At 47.6% G+C, this 20,625-nt stretch overlaps 2 protein-coding genes and 1 non-coding gene across 4 annotated transcripts in view; all 3 read left to right on the top strand.

Annotated features, from left to right (window-relative positions):
• The window catches only part of LOC144682320 (WD repeat-containing protein 88-like), a 73,706-nt gene extending 64,651 nt beyond the window's left edge, over positions 1 to 9,055 (top strand). Inside the window, exon 13 of the mRNA XM_078544794.1 lies at positions 8,794 to 9,055. Within this exon, the coding sequence (XP_078400920.1) occupies positions 8,794 to 9,055 (262 nt within the window). The remainder of the gene's footprint in view (positions 1 to 8,793) is intronic.
• trnat-agu (transfer RNA threonine (anticodon AGU)) lies at positions 246 to 319 on the top strand. Its single transcript has one exon. It is a non-coding gene; the product is annotated as a tRNA-Thr (tRNA).
• lrp3 (low density lipoprotein receptor-related protein 3) overlaps positions 8,850 to 20,625 on the top strand; it is a 52,400-nt gene continuing 40,624 nt past the window's right edge. Inside the window, exons 1-2 of one of the 2 annotated variants that reach the window (XM_078544700.1) lie at positions 8,850 to 9,143; positions 19,930 to 19,971. In XM_078544700.1, coding sequence (XP_078400826.1) covers positions 9,080 to 9,143; positions 19,930 to 19,971 — 106 coding nt within the window. In that variant the 5' untranslated portion in view covers positions 8,850 to 9,079. The remainder of the gene's footprint in view (positions 9,144 to 19,929; positions 19,972 to 20,625) is intronic. The other variant, XM_078544701.1, reaches the window with a different exon arrangement.

Raw genomic sequence — 20,625 nt, 5'->3', positions numbered from 1 at the left:
CCCATTATCTCCATTACCCCTCCCCCATTGCCACTCCCCATTGCCCCTCCCCATTATCTCCATTGCCCCTCCCCGATTGCCCTTACCCCATTATCCCCATTGCCCCTCCCCCATTATCTCATTGCCCCTCCCCCTCGTCATGCCAGCGCGCAGGCGCGCTCTCTGCTGTTGGCTTCTCGGAGAGGAGCGGTGAAATGCGCAGGCGCGCTGAGTCTAAAAGCGCCGATTCCGGAGGCTGAGTCGGCGGCGCCGTGGCTTAGTTGGTTAAAGCGCCTGTCTAGTAAACAGGAGATCCTGGGTTCGAATCCCAGCGGTGCCTTTTTAACAGCTCCAGCCAGGGACCCTGCCCCATATCATAGACTCAAACCTTTTACAGTCACCTTCCATTCAATACACTGATGAACTCTGCTGGTAAAGAGGGCAGGAGAGGGTCAGTGTTTAACTCCACCAGCGTGTGTGGGACAGCTTTTAAGAAAGAACTTGAAATTCTATAGCATTTTCCGCAACTTCAGGACGTGTCAGACATTTCACTGCCAATTAAGTGCTTATATTGTTGTAATATAGAAAATGCAGCAGCTAATTTATACAGAGGATTATTAATTGGGAGCAAGAATCCCAGCCTTTCTCCTCCTTCCCACCTAATCTGAGCTCAGTCACAAGGCGCTGACTCTTACCTGGCTAAGATTGGCTTTTCATCTTTATAAAAATAACAAGGAGCATCTTAAAGAATGAAAGAGGGGTGGAGAGATATAGGGAGAGAATTCCAGAGTTTAGGGTTCAGGCAGCTGAAAGTACGGCTCCCAACGCTGGAGGGATTAAAATTGGGGCATGTGCAAGAGGCCAGAATTGGAGCTCAGAATTCCAGCTCTACCTGTTCCCACCACCCCCCCCCCCAACCCCCCCCTCCCTCCCCCCTCTTAAACCAGCTTATATTTCACCTCTCTTCTATTTTTACTTAGTTCTGTTGAAGGGTCATTCAGACTCAAAACGTTAACTGTTCCTCTCCGCAGATGCTGCCAGACCTGCTGAGTTTTTTTTTGTTTTTGTTTTTTGTTTTTTTGTCCAGAATTGGAGGATTGCAGAGATCTCGGAGGGTAATGGGTCTGGAGGACAGAACCAGTCAGCGTCTGTAAAGAGCGGACTCTGGGGTGGATGGTTGTGAGGCCTGTGTATTTGCACCATTTTAAAATTTATTTTTCTAGCATTTGCACTTTTTTCTTATATTTAATAATTTAACTTTTTTTTGTAAATAAAACCATTAATGCAAAATGCAACACAGAAACACTTCTCTGCAAAATTGATTTTATTCCAAAATCGAATGGCGTTCTGCTCAAAACTCTGATGTTCATGTTTCTCTGTGATTCCAGTATCACAGAATTTTAACAGCACAGAAGGAGGACATTCGGCCCATCGTGTCTGCACCGGCTCTCCAAATGAGCATTATGACCTAGTGCCATTGCCCTGTCTTTTCCCCTATACCCCTGCACATTGAATGTTTCAATTCATATAATCATCTAATGCCCTCTTAAATGCCTCGATTGAACCTGCCCCCACCACACTTCCAGGCAGCGTATTCCAGACCCAAACCACTCGTTGTGAGAAAAAGTTTTTTCTCACATCACATTTACTTCTCTTGCAAATTACTTTAAATCTGTGCCCTCTTGTTCTCGATCGTTTTACAAGTGGGAACAGTTTTACTCTGTTCAGCCCCCTCATGATTTTGAAGATCTCTGTCGAATCTCCTCTTAGCCTTCTTCTCTCCAAGGAGAACAGTCCCAGCTTCTCCAAATCGATCCTCAGAGCTGAAGTGTCTCATCCCTGGAACCATTCTCGAAAAACTTCTTCTGCACTCTCTCCAATGTATTCACATCCCTCCTATAGTGTGGCACCCAGAACTGTACGCAATACTCCAGCTGAGGTCTAACTAGTGTCCTATACAAGTTCAGCATAACCTCCTTGCTCTTTTACTCTATGTCCCTATTAATAAAGCCCAGTAGGTGCCATTGTAATTATGCTTGGTATTATTTGCTGAGTTGAATAGTCATACTTCACCCATTGAATTTACAGCACAGAAACAGGCCACTCAGCCCAACAGATCCGTACCAGTGTTTATGCTCCTCCCACCCTACTTCGTCTCACCTTATTGACATAACCTTCATTCCTTTCTCCCTCATTTTTTACAATCTAACTTCCCCTTAAACATATCTGTGTTATTCACCTCAACTACTCCATATGGTAACAGGTCCACATTCTCACCGCTATGCATAAAGAAGTTTTTCCCTATTTATTACTAACTTTCTTATATTGTTGCCCTTAGTTCTGATCCTGCCCCAAAAGTGGAAATATCTCCTCCAAATCAACCCTATCAAACCGCTCCATAATTTTAAAGACCTCTATGAGGTCAGCCTCAGCTTCCTTTCTTCCAGAGAAAAGAGGGCGAGTCTGTTCAACCTTTCCTCATCCTTATAACCTCTCAGTTGCTCATCCAGCTGGATGGAAGTTTACACGCCTGGTTCCATTCTTATCTATCTAATCGTAGCCAGAGTATCACAGGGCTTCTCTTCCTGCTCCATTACCTCTGGTCCCCCAGGGATCTATCCTTGGCCCGTCCTATTTCTCAACTACACACATGCTCATCAGTGACATCATCCAAAGGCATGCCATTAGTTTTCACATGTATGTTGATGGCACGCATGGCACGCCCACCACCACCACGCCCACCATGCCCACGCCCACGCCCACCACCACCACGCCCCCCCACCACCACCACCACGCCCCCCCACCCCACGCCCCCCCCCCCACGCCCCCCCACCCCCACCCCCCCCCCAACGCCCCCCCACCCCCACCCCCACCCCCCCCCCCCACCACCACGCCCACCACCACCACCACCACCACCACCACGCCCACCACCACCACCACCACCACCACGCCCACCACCACCACGCCCACCACCACCACCACCACCACCACCACCACGCCCACCACCACCACCACCACCACCACCACCACGCCCACCACCACCACCACCACCACCACCACGCCCACCACCACCACCACCACCACCACGCCCACCACCACCACCACGCCCACCACCACCACCACGCCCACCACCACCACCACGCCCACCACCACCACCACGCCCACCACCACCACGCCCACCACCACCACGCCCACCACCACCACGCCCACCACCACCACGCCCACCACCACCACGCCCACCACCACCACGCCCACCACCACCACGCCCACCACCACCACGCCCACCACCACCACGCCCACCACCACCACCACCACCACCACCACCACCATGACGACGTACTGGATGAACAGAAATTTCCTCCAATTAAATATTGGGAAAACTGAAGCAAATAACTTCAGTTTCTGCTACAAACTCTGCTCCCTAGCTAACAATGTTACTCACAATAAGAGGTTAATGATGGAAGAATTAATCCAGGCAAGTCTCTTGGTTAAAAAGTCCTTTCCTTTCCTTTCCTTTCCTTTCCTTTCCTTTCCTTTCCTTTCCTTTCCTTTCCTTTCCTTTCCTTTCCTTTCCTTTCCTTTCCTTTCCTTTCCTTTCCTTTCCTTTCCTTTCCTCAGTACTACTAACTTCCTAACAGCTTCCACCCAAAGTGTTCTAGCTGTACCTTTTTATTCTATTCAGTTGGGATAATTAATGCCCATCACCTGTTTAACTATCAATTGGTTTTAACAAGATGATTGCCATTTTAACAGATTCCCCTCTTTTCTACAAAAAAAGTGTTCAAGTTTTTTTTTAAACAAACAGAAAGAAATGTCATGTATTTCCACGTCTATAATTCCCGAATTTCTTTTACCACATATACATATACACACACACACACAATAATAAAATAAAAACAATGCTTTTCATTGCATCATTATAAGACACCCCTCTTCCAACACATTTAATAATTTTTTAGAGCAGGCACTTCTTTTTGTAAAACAGTCTGATAGTTGGTGACTTGCAGCAACCCATTTTATCTTAGAGATCTCTTTTCTTTCTAACATCTCCTTTCTGCTGGCTAGGTCTATTTGTAGTCTTTTTTCTGTGACGCTTTGTGAATTGATTTAAAAGGTTTAATTTAAAGGGATAAGTCATGGCAGGAGAGCTCAAAGCCATGGTGTGTTCCTTGTGCTCCATGTGGGAAGCCGGGAACATTTCCAGTGCCCGGGACCAGCATGTGTGCAGGAAGTGTGTCCAGCTGCAGCTCCTGGAAGCTCGGGTTTCAGAGCTGGAACAGCGGCTGGGGACAATGTGGAGCATCCGCGAGTCTGAGAGCATCATGGATTGTACGTTTAGAGAGGTGGTCACACCGCAGCTGAAGGGACTTGAGAAAGGAAGGCAATGGGTGACCACCAGGCAGTCCAAGAGAAACAGGCAGGTAGTTCAGGAGTCCCCTGGGGTCCCACTCGCAAATCGGTATTCCATTTTGGAAGCTGATGAGGGCGCAGGTTCCTCCAGGGAGTGCAGACAGAGCTAAGCTTCTGGCACCATGAGCAGCCTGTCTGTACAGAGGGGATGAAGAGAGGAAGAGCAATAGTAATAGGGGATTCTATAGTTAGGGGAACAGATAGGTGCTACTGTGGCCGTCAATGTGACTCCAGGATAGTGTGTTGCCTCCCTGGTGCTAGGGTCCAGGATGTCACTGAACGGCTGCAGGGCATCCTGAAGGGGGAGGGCGATAAGGCAGACATAATGGTACATGTTGGTACCAATGACATAGGTAGAAAGAGGGATGAGGTCTTGCATCAAGAATTCAGGGAGTTAGGCAGTAGACTAAAAAGCAGGGCCTCGTGGGTTGTAATCTCTGGATTTCTCCCAGTGCCACGTGCTAGTGAGCTCAGAAATAGGAGAATAACGCAGATGAATATGTGGCTTAAGAGTTGGTGCAGGAGGGAGGGTTTCCTGGATCACTGGGACCGTTTCTGGGGAAGGGGTGACCTGTACAAGCAGGACGGTCCACATCTGAACCAGAGCGGGACTAACATCCTTGCAAGCGGGTTTGCTAGTGCTGTTAGGAGGAGTTTAAACTAATTCATCAGGGGGATGGGACACAGAATGTTAGCAGGATAGGGACACATCATAATACAGTAAAACAATCAAGTCAGAGGGAGTACAGCTGCATTAAGTTTCAGGGGAGTCAGGCAAGGCTGGATGGCCTCTACTTTAATGCCAGGAGTATTACAGGTAAAACGAATGAGTTAAGGGTGAGGATTGACACGTGGAATTGTAATATAGTAGCCATCACAGAGACGTGGTTGAGGGAGAGGCAGGATTGGCAGCTCAACATTCCGGGATATAGAATCTTCAGGCGAGACAGGGGAGGGGGTAAAAGAGGAGGAGGCGTTGCATTATTAGTTAAGGAGTCAGTTACTGCAGTAAGGAGAGATGATATCTTGGAGGGGGCATCGAATGAAGCTTTGTGGATAGAGCTTACGAATAAAAAAGGGGCAGCCACATTGTTAGGTGTTTACTATAGATCCCCAGATAATCAGCAGGAAATTGAGGAGCAAATATGTGCACAATTTGCGGAGGTGTGTAAAAACAATAACAATAGGGTAATTATATTAGGTGATTTCAACTTTCACAACATGAATTGGGATGGTCAGAGTGTTAAGGGCTTGGATGGAGTGGATTTCTTGAAATATGTACAGGAGAACTTTTTAGGTCAATATGTAGAGGGTCCAACAAGGGACGGCACAGTGCTGGACCTAATTCTGGGGAATGAAGCCGGACAGGTGGCTGAGGTGGTGGTGGGCGAGCATTTTAGTGATAGCGACCACAAAATGGTACAGTTTAAGCTTATTATGGACAAAGAAATAGACAAGTTGCAAAAAAATGCTTTGGATTGGGGGAGAGCGGATTTTAGTAAAATAAGGCAGGATCTGGCCAAGGTAGACTGGGAACAGCTACTTGTGGGGAAATCTACAGAAGACCAGTTGGGGGGCATTCAAAAAGGAAATGGGGAGGGTACAGACTCAACATGTTCCCTCGAGGGTGATAGGAAGGAGTAACAAGCCCAGAGAACCATGGATGACCAGAGATATTCAGGATACGATGAGAAGGAAAAGTGAGGCTTTTAGCAGGTACAAGGGAAGCAAATCAGCGGAGGCATTAGTGGAGTACAGAAAGTGCAGGTTGGAGCTTAAGAAAGCAATTAGGAGAGCAAAGAGGGGATATGAGAAAGCTCTGGTTGGTAAAAATAGGGAAAATCCCAAGATATTCTATAAGTATATCAATGAGAAGAGGATAACCAGGGAAAGAGTAGGGCCTATTAGGGACCAATCTATGGGTGGAGCCAGATGACATCAGTAGAGTGTTGAACAAGTACTTCACATCCGTCTTCACCCAAGAGAATGAGGATGAAGGTATCGAACTCGGGGAGAGAGACTGTGAGGTTCTTAAACAAATTGATATAGGGAGTGACAAGGTATTGGAGGTGTTGGCAGGCTTAAAAGTGGACAAATCTCCAGGTCCGGATGATTTGTGTCCCAGACTGCTGAGGGAGGCAAGGGAGGAGACCGCAGGGGCTCTGAGCCAAATTTTTAATTCCTCTCTGGCCATGGGGGAGGTGCCAGAGGACTGGAGAACAGCTAATGTGGTTCCGCTGTTTAAGAAGGGTTGTAGAGATAAGCCAGGGAACTACAGACCAGTGAGTCTCACGTCAGTGGTAGGGAAACTATTGGAGAAAATTCCAAAGGAGAGAATCTATCTCCACTTGGAGATGCAAGGGGATTAAAAAGGGGATAAAACAATGAATAAATGAATAAAAATGAAAATCAATGGATAAAAAATAAAACCTAAATGTAAAAGGGGGTTAAAAAGGGAGTGAAGATCGAGGAGAGAGTTCATAATCTGAAGTTGTTGAACTCAATGTTAAGTCTGGAAGGCTGTAAAGTGCCTAGTCGGAAGATGAGGTGCTGTTCCTCCAGTTTGTGTTGAGCTTCACTGGAACAAGCGGTCACCCAGTCTGCGTTTGGTCTCTCCAATGTAGAGGAGACCGCATTGGGAGCAGTGAATGCAGTAGACCAAATTGAAGGAGGTGCAAGTGAAGCACTGCTTCACCTGAAAGGAGTGTTTGGACCCTTGGACGGTGAGGAGGGAGGGGGTAAAGGGGCAGGTGTTGCACATTCTGCGGTTGCACGGGAAGGTGCCGTGGGAGGGAGATGAGGTGTTGGGGGCGATGGAGGAGTGGACCAGGGTGTCACAGAAGGAACGGTCCCTATGAAATGCTGACGGTTGGGTGGGGTGGTGGGGGTGGGGGGGGTGGTGGGGGGGGGCGGGGGGGGGGGTGGTGGTGAGGGGAAGCTGTGTTTGGTGGTGGCATCATGCTGGAGTTGGTCGAAATGGTGGAGGATGATCCTTTGAATGTGGAGGCTGGTGGGGTGAAAAGTAAGGACAAGAGGGATCTGGTTCTGGGACGGAGGGGCAGGTGTAAAGGAAGAGGCGCGGGAGATGAACCGGACATGGTTGAGGGCCCTGTCATCCACAGTGAGTGGGAAACCTTGCTTAAGGAAGAAGGAAGACATGTCAGAAGTGCCATTTTGGAAAGTGGCATCATCAGAACAGATGCGACGGAGGTGAAGGAACTGAGAGAATGGGATGGACTCCTTACAGGAAGCGGGGTGTGAGGAGCTGTAGTCAAGGTAGCTGTGGGAGTCGGTGGGCTTGTAATGAATACTGGTGGGCAGTCTATCACCAGAAGTGAAGACAGAGGTGAAGGAAGGGAAGGGAAGGGTCAGAGGTGGACCATGTGAAGTTGATAGAGAGGTGGAAATTAGAAGCAACATTGATAAATTTTTCCAGGTCCAGATGGAAGCATGAAGGGCACCGAAACATTTGTTGGTATACCGATAAGAGTTGTGGGAGGGGGCCGGAGTAGGACTGGAACAAGGAATGTTCCACAAATCCCATAAAGAGACAGGCATAACTGGGACCCATGCGGGTACCCATAGTCACACCTTTTATTTGAAGGAAGTGAGACAAGTTAAAGGAGAAATAGTTCAGCGAGAGAACAAGTTCAGCCAGATGGAGGAGAGTGGGGGTGGGTGGGGATTGTTCGGGTCTCTGTTCGAGGAAGAAGCGTCAGACCATCCTGGTGGGGGATGGAGGTGTAGAGGGATTGGACGTCCATGGTGAAGAGGAGGCGGTTAGGGCCAGGAAACTAGAAATTTTTGATATAACATAAGGTGTCGGAGGAATCACGGATGTAGGTGAGAAGGGACTGGACAAGGGGAGAGAGAAGGGAGTCAAGATAATGAGAAATGAGTTCCGTGGGGCAGGAACAGGCTGACACGATCGGTCTGTCGGGACAGTTCTGTTTGTGGATTTTGGGTAGGAGGTAGAAGCGGGCCATCCGAGGTTGGTGGACTATCAGGTTGGAAGCTGTGGGAGGAAGATCTCCAGAGGAGATGAGATCAGTAACAGTCCTGGAAACAATGGCTTGATGTTCAGTGGTGGGGTCATGGTCCAGGGGGAGGTAGGAGGAAGTGTCTGCGAGTTGACACTCAGCCTCCGCGAGGTAGAGGTCAATGCGCCAGACAACAACAGCACCGGGTTTGATGACAATGTCAGGGTTGGACCTGAGAGAACGGAGGTGGAGACAGGTTGGAGTGGGTGAGAGGAGCAGAGAAATTAAGACGGTCGATGTCACACTGACAGATCTCAATGAAAAGATCAAGATCAGGTAAGAGGCAAGAGGGAGGGGTCCAGGTGGAGGGAGAATTGTGCGCAGGCTCAGTCGGAGCTTGGAGCCGGCGGTCGCCTGTGCGCAGGCGCAGTCGGAGCTTGGAGCCGGCTGTCGCCTGTGCGCAGGCTCAGTCGGAGCTTGGAGCCGGCGGTCGCCTGTGCGCAGGTTTGTTGTCGCCATGTTACTGTCAGAGCGGCGAGTCTGGGGCAGAGACTCCGGGACCCGGGGCGGATTTTAAATTGAGACCAAAGCGAGGACTGTCCACACCGGGAGGCGGAGGAATCCACACCCTCCGTGACTATGAGGTGCAGAGAGGCCCAGCGGCCGGATGGAGAGCGCGGCAGTGATGTGAGGGGACGGACACGGTGAAGATGGCGGCGACAGAGAGACGGCGGCGGGAGGCCCGACTCGTGGGAGGCCTGGTCCTGGGCAGCGGTGAGAGAGAGAGCGGGAATCCCGCCCCTGGTCCTGGGCAGCGGTGAGAGCGGGAACCCCGCCCCTGGGCACCGGAGAGAGCGGGCGGGAATCCCGCCCCATGGCAGCAGAGAGAGCGGGCGGGAATCCCGCCCCGTGCAGTGGAGAGAGAGAGCGGGAATCCCGCCCCTGGTCCTGGGCAGCGGTGAGAGAGCGGGCGGGAATCCTGCCCCAGGTCCTGGGCAGCGGTGAGAGAGTGGGCGGGAATCCCGCCCCCGGGCAGCGGAGAGAGAGAACGGGAATCCCGCCCCTGGTCCTGGGCAGCGGAGAGAGAGAGAGCGGGAATCCTGCCCCAGGTCCTGGGCAGCGGTGAGAGAGTGGGCGGGAATCCCGCCCCCGGGCAGCGGAGAGAGAGAACGGGAATCCCGCCCCTGGTCTTGGGCAGCGGAGAGAGTGGGCGGGAATCCCGCCCCCGGGCAACGGAGAGAGCGGGCGGGATTCCCCAACTGTTGGAGTGCGCTCTTTCGCGCATGCGCACATCTCCCTGAGACTAAGTGCTGCCTCAGGGAGATCGCTGAAAGGCTGTGAAACATGAAAAATAGAAAAATTAAAAAGTCATTAACATGTCCCCCTCATGTGAAAATGTCACACGAGATGGGACATGTTAATGAAATACACAAAAACTTTATCACACATTTTTAATCCCGATATCAAACCTCATCCCGGCACTGGATGAGGTTTGTAAAAAAAAAATCACTTACCCAAGTTCGCACGGGCCCCTCAAAATCCTGGTCGATTGAAGAGTTAATGGCCTTAACAGGGCCTTTAATTAATGGCGGGCGCTCGCCCCGCTGCATAGCGCGCCCGCCGACCGAAATATTGCGATGCCGTGCGCTGATATCAGCGCGCGACATTTTAAGCGCTGGCGTGCAGACTCCGCCACCCACACGTCAGCCAGAAGATTCAGCCCAATGTTTCACGTCGATGATGCTTCATAACACATTTGTAAACAGCTGGTCATACCTGACTAAATTGCTCTCATTTTTTAATGAGGTCGTTCCTGATAAGAGACTTAATTAAAGTAGAAGCTCATGGAATTGAAGGCAAATTATTGACCAGGTTTGGAAAGTGGCTGAGCAGCAGGAGACAGAGTAGGGATAATGGGCAGGTACCCTCATTGGCAGGATGTGACAAGTGGTGTCCCACTGGGATCTGTGCTGGGGCCTCAACTATTCATTGTATCCATTAATCACTCTCGGCTAGAAAGCCACATCAAATTTGCCAAGGACGCAAAGGCAGCATTATGTGTATTGTAGATGTAAGTGTAAAATTCCAATCTATTTCAATGTAGGAAAATGTCAAGTTATCTACTTTAGATCTAAAAGATAGAATAGGGGGCTTTCTAAATGGTGAAAAGCTAGAAACAGTGGAGGTCGAAAGAGACTTTGGGGATCCAGGTACACAGATTAAATTAAAATGTCATGAACAGGTACAGAAAATAATCAGAAAGCCAAATGGAATGCTGGTCATTACATCTAGAGGATTAGAATACAAGGGTGTAGAAGACATGCTTCAGTTATACAAAGCCCTGGTTAGACCCCATCTGGAGTCTCTGAGCAGTGCTGGGCACCACCCCTTAGGAAGGATATGTTGGCCTTAGAGTGCAGCATAGATTTCATAGAATCACAGAATGGTTACAGCACAGGATGAGGCCTTTTGGCCCATCTTGTCTGTGCTGGCTCTCTGCAACAGCAGTTTACCTAATGCCACTCCCCCACCATTTCACTGTAACCTCGCATGTTCTTCCTTTTCGGACAATGAGTCTTCTCTTTTGAATATCTGGATTGAGTCCATTCCAGATCCTAACCACTTGCTGCATAGAAAAGTTTTTCCTCATGTTGCTATTGCTTCTTTTGCCAATCACCTTAAATCTGTTCTCAATCTTTCCACCAATGGGAACAGTTTCTCCCATTACTCCGTCTGGACCCCTCATGATTTTGAACACATCTATCAAATCTACTGTCGACCTTTTCCAAGGAGGACAGTAACCTCAGCATCTTTAATTTGTCACGCAACTGAAGTTCCTCATTCCTGGAACCATTCTCGTGAATCTTTACTGCTCCCTCTCTAATGCGTTCACGTCCTTCCTAAAGTGTGGCGCCCAGAACTGGACACAATTCTGCAGTTGAGGCTGAATCAAGTTTTATACAAGTTTAACATAACCTCCTTGCCCTCGTACTCTATGCCCCTATTAATAAAGCCCAAGATACTATATACCTTTTTAACCATGCTCTCAACCTGTCCTGCCATCTTCAATGATTTTTGCACATACACACCCAGGTCCCTCAGCTCCTGCACCCCCTTTAGAATTGTACGCTTTATTTTATATTGTCTTGTGTTCTTCCTACCAAAATGAATCACTTCACACTTCTTTGCATTAAATTTCATCGGCCACTTGTCCGCCCAGTCTTCCAACCTACCTGTGTCCTTTTGAAGTTTAACACTGTCGTCCTCAGAGTTCACAATGTTTTTGAGTTTCATGTTGTCTGTAAATTTTGAAATTTTCTAGAATGAAACCTGGATTCAAGGGTTGAGCTCTGAGGAGCAATCACACGAACTCGGGTTGTATTCCCTGGAGTTTAGAAGATTACAGGTTGATTTGATTAAAGTTTTTACACTATTAAGGAGAACATGGGTGGGGAGTCTTGGATGAGGAGGGAGGCAGAGTCTAAAAAAACTTCCAGGAGTGAAATTAGGAAACCCTTCTATGCACAGAGAAGTAGAGATTCAGCTCTGTCTCACAAATGGCAATTGATGCTAGATTAATTATTAATTTTAAATCGGAGATTGGTAGATATTTTGTTAGCCAAAGGTATTAAGGGATAAGGGCGATGGTGGGTTTGCGGAGTTAGGACACATTCAGGCCATTATCGCATTGAGTGGCAGAACTGGCTTGAGGGACCGAGTGGCCCCCTCCTGCTCCAATATACCCATGTCTGATGTTCCTATGAATCCTTACCTGTCTCCTGTCATGCTCTGTGTTGTTTGTTCTACATTGTGTGGGCACTGTACCTCTGTTTCCCACCTTTATCTGTGCTGTTGCTCCAACTGTGTTTGAGCTGTATGAGATTAGAGTGTGAAGTTGGATGGTTGTGAGACCTCCTCTGTATGCTCACAATGCTCGTGTCACACTTCAACCAGTCATACTGAAAGGCACTACAGAGTCTGCAAGGATGATTTTGGTGGTGAGTAACTATGGCTGCTCCATTGAGTTCACAGTGTCTGCCTGTGTGCGCCTTGCCTGCATGCCTGCTCGAGTCTGTCCATATGCATGCGTGCATCTGACAGATGGCAAATACCATTCTATGTTAAAAATGAACTATTGTTGAGGTTTAAAGCAAACATTGGCTTGCAGTTTGTGTGCCTGAGTTACAGGTGGTCTTCACCAATCAGATTGTACTCTGGCACTGTGACGCACATGCAGTGATTATGTTGAGCACTTCTCCTAGCTTGACAGCCACTTCACAAAAGGCTGCAAATGATGGGGAGATCCAACACTGGATCAGCTGCGCAAGCCTGGCCTTCTCCAGAATATGGCAGCGAGTGTTTGATGACAAAGTCTCTCCGCAAGTCGACGAAAGCCCTAGTGCACAGAGCAGTTGTTGTCGCTATACTCCCACACCGCAACGAGACCTCGACTGTGTATCAGTGACACAAGAGCGCCAGAGAAATCGCATCAGCAATGCCTCCGCCACATCCTCCGGATTCAATGGAGGGCTGTTGTACAGAGGCTAATGTCCTTCTTGAAGCTAGCTCCACAAGCATTCAAGCAAAGCTCTTGCAAAATCAATTTCGATGGACTGGACACTGTACCTGATGACCGGAAAGTATCTCCCTCAACAGCTCCTGTTGATGCTGAAGAACGGCTCATCAGAGCCAACCTGTGAGAAAATGGCTAACTGCAGATCATTGCTCGCTGTATATTGCACAAACTCATGAATGGGCCTAAGGTCGCCATTTTTGTTCCTGAAAATTGCCCAGTCTACCTCAGATTATCCTGGAAGGCAAAGTAGCTCAAAAATTTGAGCAACAGGTGAAGCTAGCTGTCTCACGCTGCTACTATGCAGTAGCAACACGAGTGGTATTCACCACTAACACGATGCTGCCATCAAGCCAAAAAGATGTTCTGCCTATCACACAAATGAGTGATGTGGTGTTTGAATTTCAGTGCCAGTGTGATGCTAGGGATGTAGTCCGTACGTCCCAAAGACTGGCGGATCATATCAAACAGCAAGTCCCAGCCGCTGTTCACAATGGGCAAGGTACAGACCGTACCCAACCAGCCCGTGTCCGCAAAACTCAAAAATTGGACACTGTCCAACATTAGATATGTTTCCATGATTGGACAACATTTGCTAAATAATCCTCAGTGTGCTAAGAATTACGCTGACAACCAATTTAAGATTGTCAGTCAGGCTCACAATGTTGCACATTTGCATGTACTGGAAGCTACATATATTAATACACGGGGCCCTGTTCTTTGCAGACAGAAAGAACATGTACACACATTGCACCTGTTTCAGCTAAACAAAAGAAGTGACAGCCATTCACTGGTTCATTCCTCAGGGCAATGCCTTGACCAATCAGAGTCAAGCTGCCTGGTTAAAATTTTACAACTATGCATGGCAGTCAACTGTCAGTCACCATCAACCAGTGCATTCTCCATGGCAACGCCTCTGCCAATCAGAGTCCACTTGCCAACCAATCAGCACTCTTGTCATACAGTATAAATTATTATTCCCTTTACATTTGGTATTCTTGTGAATTGTCCTGATGAGTGCAAGACAATAAGCTTCGATAAAAAAGGTGTCTCTTTTTTTCAGCAATACTCAAGTTCTGTACTACCAAACGACTACTTTGTTTATTCTTTCATGGGATGTGGCCGTCACTGGCAAGGCCAGCATTTGTTGTCCATCCCTAATTGGACTTGAACTGAGTGGCTTGCTAGACCATTTCAGAGGGCAGTTATGAGTCCACCATATTGCTGTGGGTCTGGAGCCACATGTTGGCCAGACTAGGAAAGGGCAGCAGGTTTCCTTCCCTAAAGGACATGAGTGAACCTAATGGGTTTTTATAACAATCGATGATAGTTACGCTGTCACCATTACTGAGACCAGCTTTATATTCCAGAGTTTATTATTTGAATGCAAGCTCTAGTAGCTGCCGTGGGGGGGATTTGAATGTGTTCCCAGATCATTAGCCTGGGCCTCAGGATTACTAATCCAGTGACATTATCACAATGCCACCGTCTCCCCCAAAGCTGCATCATGCTTGAGTCACAATGACTTAATGATGAGGTAGAGCGACAGTAGAGAAGGAAAGAAAAGGAAGGTAACCCTGCATGATGATCCCACTACCTCGTGGGACATCCTAACCCATGTGCCCAAAGATCTGTGGGTCGAAAATCACCCTTTCCATTGATATGAAGACCCATGACAAACATTTGGCCCTGAGTACGGATGGCTGGCGATGAGACTGACTAACGTGGCAATGTTGGAGGGTCAGCGGCGATGGGGCACCGTGCTGCCGGAGGGTCAGCGGCAATGGGGGCGCCGCGCTGCCGGAGGGTCAGCGGCGATGGGGGCGCCGCGCTGCCGGAGGGTCAGCGGCAATGGGGGTGCCGTGCTGCCGGAGGGTCAGCGGCGAGGGGGGCGCCGCGCTGTCAGAGGGTCAGCGGTGAGGGGGGCGCCGCGCTGTCAGAGGGTCAGCGGCGATGGGGGTGCCGTGCTGTCAGAGGGTCAGCGGCGATGGGGGCGCCGTGCTGCTGGAGGGTCAGCGGCGCTAAGGGGGCGCCACGCTGTCGGAGGGTCAGCGGCGCTAAGGGGGCGCCGCGCTGTCGGAGGGTCAGCGACGAGGGGGTAGCCGTACTGTCGGAGGGTCAGCGCTGGGGGCGCTGCGCTGTCAGAGGGTCAGCGAGGGGGGTGCCGCGCTGTCGGAGGGTCAGCGAGGGGGGTGCCGTGCTGTCGGAGGGTCAGCGACGAGGGGGTAGCCGCGCTGTCGGAGGGTCAGCGCTGGGGGCGCCGCGCTGTTGGATGGTCAGCGGCGCTAAGGGGGCGCTGCGCTGTCGGAGGGTCAGCGGCGATGGGGGCGCCGCGCTGTCGGAGGGTCAGTGCTGGGGGCTGACACTGAAGGACACTGCATAAATCTAAGTTCCTCCTGCCATCTGTCCAATTTAAGAGTTATTGGATTGAAAGTTAAGGGTGTGTGACAGGCAGAAACTGCTTTGAGCTATATTTAGATATGTTGAAACCTAACAGAAATGTTAAATTAATTCAAAGCACTGAAGTAATTGTGCAAAAAGTGGAATTATGAGTGTATGGCACATACAGAAGATTGGCTAGCTAACAGGAAACAGAGTAGGCGTTAATGGGTCTTTTTCTTGTTGGCAAGATGTTACGAGTGGGTTGCCATGGGGATCAGTGCTGGGGCCTCAATTTTTTTACAATTTATATAAATGACTTAGATGAAGAGGCAGAATGTATGGTTGCTAAATTTACTGATGAGTCAAAGCTAGGTAAGGAAGTAAGTTGTGAATAGGACATAAGGAGGCTGCAAAAGGATATCAATAGGTTAAGCGAGTGGGCAAAGACTGGCAAACGGAGTGTACGAACAAATGAAATAGGAACAGGAGTAGACCATTCAATCCCTCGAGCCTGCTCTGCCATTCAATAAGATCATGGCTGATCTGTTCATGTTTCGAATTCCACAATCCCATCTACCCCAGATAACCTTTGATTTCCTTGCCTAGCAAGAACCTATCTACCGCCACCTTAAAAATATTCAATGAGCCTGCTTCCACTTCATTCTGAGGCAGAGTTCCAAAGTCTCACAACCCTCTGAGAGAAAAAGATTCTCCTAGTCTCTGTCCTAAAAGGGCAACGCCTAATTTTTAAAAAGTGCCCCCTAGTTCTGAATTCACCCACAAGAGGTAGCATCCTTTCCACATCCACCTTGTCATATGTATAATGTGGAAAAATGTGAAATTGTCCATTTTGGCAGGAAAAATAAAGCACTTTAGATCTTAAACTCCCTCCCCATCCTCACCCCCTTTCCGTTTCTTCCCTCTCCCTTTTGTTTTTTCCAATAATTTATATAGATTTTTCTTTTCCCACCTATTTCCATTATTTTTAAATCTATACCTGTAATGTCCTGTCAGTCTTTCCACCCCACCCCCACTAGAGCTGTACCTTGAGTGTCCTGCCATCCATTCTTAATTAGCACATTTTCTTAGATAAGATCACCACCTTCAACACCTCTTTGTCCTTTTTTCTGTGACATCTTTTGATTATCTGCTCCTATCACTGCTTGCTTGTCCCTACAACCACACCCCATCCAATTTCTCTCTCTCCCCCCACCTTAAACCAGCTTATATTTCACCCCTCTCCTAATTTTACTCAGTTCTGCTGAAGGGTCATGAGGACGCGAAACGTCAACTCTTTTCTTCTCCGCCGATGCTGCCAGACCTGCTGAGTTTTTCCAGGTAATTCTGTTTTTGTTTTTACCCTGTATTTGTTGTTCAGTGATACATCTTGCTCTTCTAACGCTTTTATTGACTTTTGGATTATAGTTAGTTTAGGCTTAGGCTATTGTAATGTAAGTGGGCCTAGTCCTATATGTGATATCTGAAATCTGAAACACGATTGGTCCCAAGGATTTCGGATCAGGATACTCGACCTGTAAAATATTATCATTTATTGTGAGGGGAGTTAAATATGAAAGTAGGGAGGTTATGTTTCAGTTATACAGAGCACTAGTGAGACCACGCCTGGAGTACTGTGTACAGCATTGGTCTCCTTATTTAAGGAAGGATGTAAATGCGTTGGAAGCAGTTCAGAGAAGGTTTACTAAACTAATACCAGGAATGAACGGGATGTCTAACGGGGAAAGGTTGAACAGACAAGGCTTGTATCCGCTTGAATTTGGAAGAGTAAGGCGACTTGATTGAAACTTTTAAGCTCCTGAGGGATCTTGACAGGGTGAACGTGGAGAGGGTGTTTCCCCTTGTGGGAGAATCTAGAACTAGGGGTCACTGTTTAAAAATAAGGGGTAGCCCATTCAAAACAGATGAGGAGAAATTTTTTCTCTGAGGGTCGTGAGTCTTTGGAACTGTCTTCCTGAAAAGGGGGTGGAAGCAGAGTCTTAGAATATTTTTAAGGCAGTGGTAGATAGATTCTTGATAAGCAAAGGGGTGAAATGTTATCGGGGGTAGACAGGAATCTGGGGTTGAGGTTACAATCAGATCAGCCATGATCTTATTGAATGGCGGAGCAGGCTCGAGGGGCCGAGTGGCCTATTCCTCCTAATTTGTAATTTTGCATGTGAATATTTCTGGTGCTGGTGTGATTACGTTTTGCTCCTGATTGATGGCTATGTGCCTGATTTTGAGATTGCCTGTATGGGAAGACTGGGTAGTCCACAAATGTGCTCTGATTGCTGGAGCTGAGGGATAAAAGCTACTTGTTGACTGAGCTGGTGTTGCCTGCCTTTATATCTTGTTTTGCTGTGTTGTAACATGAATACACCCCGTGGTATTTAAATGCTTTTGTCAACGCTTTTTTTACAACTCAGCTTGTTGTATGTTTGTTGGTTTGTTGATTTGAGGCTGGGAGTCATTCAGTGGGTTAGTTTCAGCCCCCGGGAGGTTACAGTGCCAACAACCCTTGACTGAAATAGGCCTGCTTCCCTGAGCGCTCAGATACAGTTCTGTTTTTCTGTGGGAGGCATGGTTCATTATTACTGAAAGAAAGTAAGCTTTGCCATTATAGAACCGTACAGCATAGAAGGAGGCCATTCAGCCCATTGTACCTGTGTCAGCTGATTGAAAGAGTTGTTTAATGAGTCCCACCTCCCCATAGCCCTGCACAGCTTTACCCCTTCAGGTATTTATCCAATTCCTTTTTGAAAGTTACTATTGGATCTGCTTGCACTGCCCTCTAAGTCAACGCGTTCCAGATCATCAGAACTCGCTGTTTTTAAAAAAAATTCTCATCTCCCATTCTCCTATTGTAGCACCTTTCATAACTGCAGGACGCCCAAAAGCACTTTATTGCCAATGAAATACCTTTCTGAAGTGCATTGTCGTGTAATGGGTTACGTAAGAGAAGCTGGAGACCATTCAACTTCTCAAACTATTCTGCCATTTAGTTAGATCTTTCCTCATCTGTATCCAAACTTCCATTATCTTGATTCCATTACCCATACCAAACACAAGTTTGTCAATCTGAATCTTGAAATTTTTAATTAACCCCCAGCCTCAACAGGTTTTTTTCAGGGGGCGTAATCCACTTACAGATTTCCACTACCCTTTGTGTGAAGAGGTGCATCTTGACATCATCCTAATGGTCCAGCTCTAATTTTTAAGATTTTCCCCCTCATTCTGGACTTGGCCAACAGAGGAAAGAAAATTACCTTCCTACCCCACCAGCTAACTTAACCATCTTAAACACCTTAATTAGATTTCCCCATAATCTTCAATATTTGAAGGTGCACAACTTTAGTCTGTGCAATCTGTTTTCATAATTTAACCCTTCTAGTGTTAGGATCATTCTGGTGAATCTGTGCTGCATTCCCTTCAAGGCCAGGAGATCATTCCTGAGGTGCGGTGCCCAGAACTGAACACCATACCCGAAATGGGCTTGAACCAGACTTTTATATAACTATAACATAACATAACCCCCTTCCCTTTGTGCTCCTGGAGGTTAATTCATTAATCCAAAAGATTGATTGGTTTCAATCCCCCTGCCTGCTGCCTGGCTAAGATTGGCTACTTGTATTTGATACTGGGCCTCTAGTAAGTTCCTCCACATGATGCAAAAGCAGCTATTGAGCCAAAGGAGGAGATGTTAGGACAGGTGATCCAAAACTTCGCCTTTGGTGGAGGTTGTGAAGTTCCAAAGGAGCATCTTAAAGGAGAAGAGAGAGGAAGAGGCAAAGAGGTTTAGGGAGGAAATTGCAGAGTTGAAATGGCTGAAGCCACAGCCACCAGATTAAAGATAAATCTCAGAGAGAACACAGTTGGCAGTGATACTAACCTACCCAGATTGCATAGTAGGCACAAGATACAGAAGTAACGCACTAAAGAGATGGACTGGGAGTTTTCATAATGTGAGTGGAAGAGCAGAATGCATTCTGAATTGGTTATCTGTTGTGATACCATCCGGGTCTCTGACTCCGCTAACCTGTGACTGTGTGCAGCCATGAGATAAAGGAGTGAAATGTGCTTCATTGACAACGACCCATTAAACTGAGGCCCATCTGCCCCCTCAGATGAATGTACACAACCCTGTGATCCTTTTTGTAAGAAGAGCAGGTGAATTCTCTCCTGTGTGCCGGTCAATATTTATTCCTCAAACATCATTAAAATGGAAGATTTGCTTGCTTGCACCAAATTATTATTTGCACATAAATGGAAAGATCAGTTGGTGTTTATTTCTGTGTGGGTTTTATTTTCCCTTTTGCAGTGTCTCTTTCCTGGATGTGCTGTTTGATGGGGCGACATGTAACCAGGTCTGAGCTTTCCCAATGACTGAGAACCTGTGATTTACTTGGCAATGCTTATCTTTGCCCTCCCTCCTTCCTTCATGCATCTCAAGTTGATGGTGTCTCCTTAACTAGGGCTTAGGTCTGGGCTGCCGCTGCCCGTCCCGGGAGGGAGTCTGTACCCCATCCTGTATCCATAACAATAAACGGGTTTCTTTTTAAGAAAAGGTTTGATTTTTGCTAATGGGTTTTCTTTTTTTCTCTGCAGCTTGTTCGTTCTTTCTGGGAGGAGCAGAATGTTCCGGAATGGGTAAGAGTAATTTCCTCCTTGTCAAAGTACTAACTTTCTATGTATAAATTTTTTACAACCCTTAAGTCAAGCTTGGATCCTGCTCACTAGAACATAAAGGAGAAAAACGTGAGGCATCAACCAAACCATAAACGAACGATTTCAGACGTAACACAAATGTTGTGTCTAGTGTCTGTTTTGTTCCTCATACTCAAACCTGTTGCACTTTGTCACAGATGCAAAGCCAATTTTCAAAAAGTAAAAAAAGCCAGTCATTGATGGCCTAAAATCCAAGTTTTATCTAATCTGCCGTTTTCTGGCCAAACAACAGCAATAATTTGCATTTATATAGCGCCTCTAATGTAGTAAAACATTCCAAAGCATTATCAAACTAAGTTTGACACTGGGCCATATAAGATGACATTGAGACAGGTGATCAAAAGCTTGATCAAAGAGGAAGGTTTTCATGAGCATCTTCAAGGAGCAGAGAGATGCAGAGGCTCAGGGAAGAAAGTCAAGAGCTTAGGGTGCAGGAAGCTGAAGACATGGCAACCAATGGTGGAACAAGGGAAATTGCTACAGTTAAACTTGTAGACTTGAGCCTCTTTTTTATAGCTAACTGAACTTTACATATTGCAGTGGTGTTCCCCAGGGTTCTGTGCTAAGACCACTGCT

Source organism: Cetorhinus maximus, chromosome 6 (assembly GCF_964194155.1).
Source record: "Cetorhinus maximus chromosome 6, sCetMax3.hap1.1, whole genome shotgun sequence".
In the NCBI taxonomy this organism is placed as follows: Eukaryota; Metazoa; Chordata; class Chondrichthyes; order Lamniformes; family Cetorhinidae; genus Cetorhinus; species Cetorhinus maximus.
Note: the sequence above shows the minus strand (reverse complement) of the source record. Positions and strands in the feature narration are given on the sequence as shown.